The sequence below is a fragment of the Staurois parvus genome, unplaced genomic scaffold, assembly GCF_062004578.1.
Source record: "Staurois parvus isolate SC_StPar_1 unplaced genomic scaffold, SC_StPar_1.0 ptg000195l, whole genome shotgun sequence".
Classification (NCBI taxonomy): Eukaryota; Metazoa; Chordata; class Amphibia; order Anura; family Ranidae; genus Staurois; species Staurois parvus.
The window spans coordinates 7872501-7877151 of record NW_028317991.1 but is presented as its reverse complement, the minus strand read 5'-3'; the positions used below and the strand labels follow the sequence as shown (position 1 = coordinate 7877151).

The following is a 4651-nucleotide window of genomic DNA, read 5'->3' as shown; positions in this document are numbered from 1 at the left end:
GGTGATTGCACTGTGATCTGCATACAGGGAGGAGGTGATCTGTATACAGGGAGGAGGTGATTGCACTGTGATCTGTATACAGGGAGGAGATGATTGCACTGTGATCTGCATACAGGGAGGAGGTGATCTGTATACAGGGAGGAGATGATTGCACTGTGATCTGCATACAGGGAGGAGGTGATCTGTATACAGGGAGGAGGTGATTGCACTGTGATCTGTATACAGGGAGGAGGTGATTGCACTGTGATCTGCATACAGGGAGGTGATTGCACTGTGATGTGTATAGAGGGAGAGGTGATTGCACTGTGATCTGTATACAGGGAGGAGATGATTGCACTGTGATCTGTATACAGGGAGGAGGTGATTGCACTGTGATCTGCATACAGGGAGGAGGTGATTGCACTGTGATCTGCATACAGGGAGGTGATTGCACTGTGATGTGTATAGAGGGAGAGGTGATTGCACTGTGATCTGTATACAGGGAGGAGAAGGGAAGCACGAAGCACACTGACATCTCCAGAAAGAGGAGGGGCTCCGCCCATGTACAGAGCACAGCGCAGCTCCGCCCATGTACAGCACACGCCGCAGCTCCGCCCATGTACAGCACACCGCGGAGCTCCGCCTCCTCACAGCTCTGGCAGTCCGCACATCGCCAGCTCAGCCGGGCTCAGCAGTCACGCGCCAGTAGACGGACAGCGAGCAGCGTATGGCTCCGCCCTCCCCACTCTCGAAGCCCCGCCTCAGAAAGAGGCTGGGCTCGGCGGTCCTGCTGAGGTGCTCGTTGCGCCCTTACACAAGATGGCGGCGGGAGGAACGGACGGGATTCGCCTGAGTGCGGTGAGCGGAAAGCGGTGGGGTCTTCGGGCTCCGTCTGTGTGTGTCCCCGCCGGGTGTTCCGGGGGGATTTCTGACAGGAGCGGAGGGTTCCAGGGTGTCGGCAAGGCCGGGGCTTGTGGTGTACAGCGGAGAGGAAGAGGGCTAGAGGGGGCGGCACGAGGCTCCGGTGTGTGTGTGTCCACATACCCACCCATCCACCTACCTTCCCACCCACCCCGGGGCCCGCCGTGTGAGGACAGACCTGGATATTGGGGTTGTCTCATCTCACAGAGCTGAGTAGGGCGGTGATCTCACTCAGAGCCTCATCTGCTTCAATGAGATATTGGGGTGTGCAGGGATGGGATGGCAACCCTAATTGGGAATGACACCTGGGGATGGCCATGACGGCGGATGGAATGGCGGATGGAATGGCGTATGAGGATGGCCATGACGGCGGATGGAATGGCGTATGAGGATGGCCATGATGGCGGATGGAAAGGCGCAATGGGGACGGCAATGACGGCGTTTGGAAAGGCGCAATGGGGACGGCAATGACGGCGTTTGGAAAGGCGCAATGGGGACGGCCATGGCGGTGCTTGGTAAGGCGCAATGGGGACGGCCATGACGGCGCTTGGAAAGGCGGACTGATGACGGCGCTTGGAAAGGAGCACTGGGGGCGGCCATGACAGCGCTTGGAAAGGCGCACTGATGACGGCGCTTGGAAAGGCGCACTGGGGACGGCCATGACAAAGCTTGGAAAGGCGCACTGGGGGTGGCCATGACGGTGCTTGGAATGGTTTATGGGGATCGCCATGACGGCACTTTGGTGTATGGGGATGTCTATTATGGTGCTTGGAATGGTACTTGGAATGGTGTATGGGGATAACCATGACAACACTTTGTGTGGGGATGGCCATGACGGCGCTTGGAATGATGCATGGGGACAGCCATGACGGTGCTTGGAATGATGCACAATGATGGTGTATGGGAACTGCGCTTGGAATGGTGTATGGGGATAACCATGATGGCACTTTGGTGTATGGGGATGTCTGTGATGGCGCTTGGAATGGTGTATGGGGATAACCACGATGTCACTTTGGTGCTTGTGGGGATGGCCAAGAGGGTGCTTGGAATGATGCACGGGGACTACCATGACGGTTCCTGGAGTGGTGTGTGTGGGGGCGGCCATGACGGTGCCTGGAATGGTGCGTGTGTGTGGGGGCGGCCATGACAATGCCTGGAATGGTGCGTGTGTGTGGGGGCGGCCATGACGGTGCCTGGAATGGTGCGTGTGTTTGGGGGCGGCCATGACGGTGCCTGGAATGGTTCGTGTGTGGGGGGGGGCGGGCATGACGGTGCCTGGAATGGTTCGTGTGTTGGGGGGGCGGCCATGACGGTGCCTGGAATGGTTCGTGTGTGTGGGGGCGGCCATGACGGTGCCTGGAATGGTGCGTGTGTGTGTGTGGGGGCGGCCATGACGGTGCCTGGAATGGTGCGTGTGTGTGGGGGCGGCCATGACGGTGCCTGGAATGGTGCGTGTGTGTGGGGGCGGCCATGACGGTGCCTGGAATGGTGCGTGTGTGTGGGGGCAACCATGACGGTGCCTGGAATGGTGCGTGTGTGTGGGGGCGGCCATGACGGTGCCTGGAATGGTGCGTGTGTGTGGGGGCGGCCATGACGGTGCCTGGAATGGTGCGTGTGTTTGGGGGCGGCCATGACGGTGCCTGGAATGGTGCGTGTGTGTGGGGGCGGCCATGACGGTGCCTGGAATGGTGCGTGTGTTTGGGGGCGGCCATGACGGTGCCTGGAATGGTGCGTGTGTGTGGGGGCGGCCATGACGGTGCCTGGAATGGTGCGTGTGTGTGGGGGCGGCCATGACGGTGCCTGGAATGGTGCGTGTGTGTGGGGGCAACCATGACGGTGCCTGGAATGGTGCGTGTGTGTGGGGGCAACCATGACGGTGCCTGGAATGGTGCGTGTGTGTGGGGGCGGCCATGACGGTGCCTGGAATGGTGCGTGTGTGTGGGGGCGGCCATGACGGTGCCTGGAATGGTTCGTGTGTGTGGGGGCGGCCATGACGGTGCCTGGAATGGTGCGTGTGTGTGGGGGCGGCCATGACGGTGCCTGGAATGGTGCGTGTGTGTGGGGGCGGCCATGACGGTGCCTGGAATGGTGCGTGTGTGTGGGGGCGGCCATGACGGTGCCTGGAGTGGTGTTTGTGGGGTCAGTGCTGGATGTAATATATTCTAGCACTGCTACCCTCACATCTTCCATGTAGTGCGGGGGCCTTCCTGATTGGATGGTTTAGGCTTGGCCTCGTACATTGCACAGAGATTGTATGATCTGATTGTATGCTCTATGGCCAGCTGTACAGAGATTTTAGAGAACTGTTTTTGTACATTTTTTTCTCTGTCACATCGGATCCCTTTATCAGCTGATGGCTCAGTGGGAACATGCGCCCAGAATGCCGTCCCGTCAGTCTCCGTGTTCTAGTATAGGGTAATGATGGAATTATTCTAGCTGTGAAGCGGGGGTGTCTGAGAACACGTGTTGCGGGGGCTGCCTCTGATCTGACTTGCAGCTCTGTGCAGCCTTCCTGGGAAAGCCAATCACAGGAGCAGCTGGTTTTACAATGTTATGCAGAGCGCCCCCTACTGCCCTAGAATGAAGAAGAGGATAGCTGGTCTTGGGCTCCATTCACACCAATGTGTTTTCAGTGCTTTTTGCAGAAACGCACTAGCGTCCATGTAACGTGGTTTCCTATGGTACACGCTCACATCTGCATTTTTGAGCAGCAGTGTTGTTGGAAAGGGTCAGGGACTTTTTAAAAAGCAGCATTTTTGCTACAATAAAGTTCAATGGAGATTCTGCTGAATGCATGGTAGTGTGTTTTGTACTCATTTGTGGTGCGTTTTGCATTTTTATTCTGCCTAGCAAAAAAAAAAAAATTCCACTTTAAGTAAAAAAGAGCTGAACAAAGCGAGTGTAGAAAACACAAAACAGACAAAAGGCGAACTGCATAGGTGTGCAGAGAGCCTTAGGCTGGGTTGACATGCAGTGCAGAATATCGCATGTGATTCACACATGAACCGCACACGTTCCTGTGCAAATCCCATGCGATTTGTGTGCGGTGCGATTGGAGCCATACATTTTGTATGGCAATAATCGCACCACATCCACGCCAAAAAGGTGTAGGACCCCCTTCTTTTTTTTTTTTTTTTTTTTTTGTCAGCACCAGAATCGGATCACATGGGTATTCACAACTATGTGATCCGATTCTGCACATCACACAACGTTTTGTGGACAACTTTCGAGGTGTTGTTAACATACACACCTGCAGCAGTTCACATGAATGGGGTGCGATTCTGATGCGGTGCGGAATTGGCATAGAAAACGCTGCGAAGTCGGCACCGCATCAGTGTGAACCCGGGCTTAGAATTGATTGTGAGTCTCAGATTGCAATGTGGAGATCAGAATTACCACCAGTACACAGCAGACCTGACCTTTGTGTACATTCCAGCATGGGGATGTTTATTTTTCTAAAGTATACTTTGTAGCTGATGTCAGAGGAATCTGTCACAGAGTAATGGAGGAAGTCATTCCTAGACTCCGATGACCCACTTGTGGCCTTACTGGCCTTACTCACTGCCCGCTATGTCAGCCTTGTAGGAGGAGCATCTTCCATCGGAGCCTGACTACACAGGGTGTGTTTTGTGACTCACGAGGAAGCCTAAAACAAACATAAACAGCGATCTTGTAGTATGAAGAAATTGAATGGATCACCAGGGCTCTGGAGGGGAGTGTGGGCAAAAGATAAAAAAAAATCCAAAAACAA

The 4651-nt window shown here is 55.2% G+C and overlaps 1 protein-coding gene across 1 annotated transcript in view; it reads left to right on the top strand.

Annotated features, from left to right (window-relative positions):
* Positions 1-718: 718 nt before the first annotated feature.
* MORC3 (MORC family CW-type zinc finger 3) overlaps positions 719-4651 on the top strand; it is a 113990-nt gene continuing 110057 nt past the window's right edge. The window contains exon 1 of the mRNA XM_089677924.1: positions 719-837. Coding sequence (XP_089534050.1) covers positions 799-837 — 39 coding nt within the window. The 5' untranslated portion in view covers positions 719-798. The remainder of the gene's footprint in view (positions 838-4651) is intronic.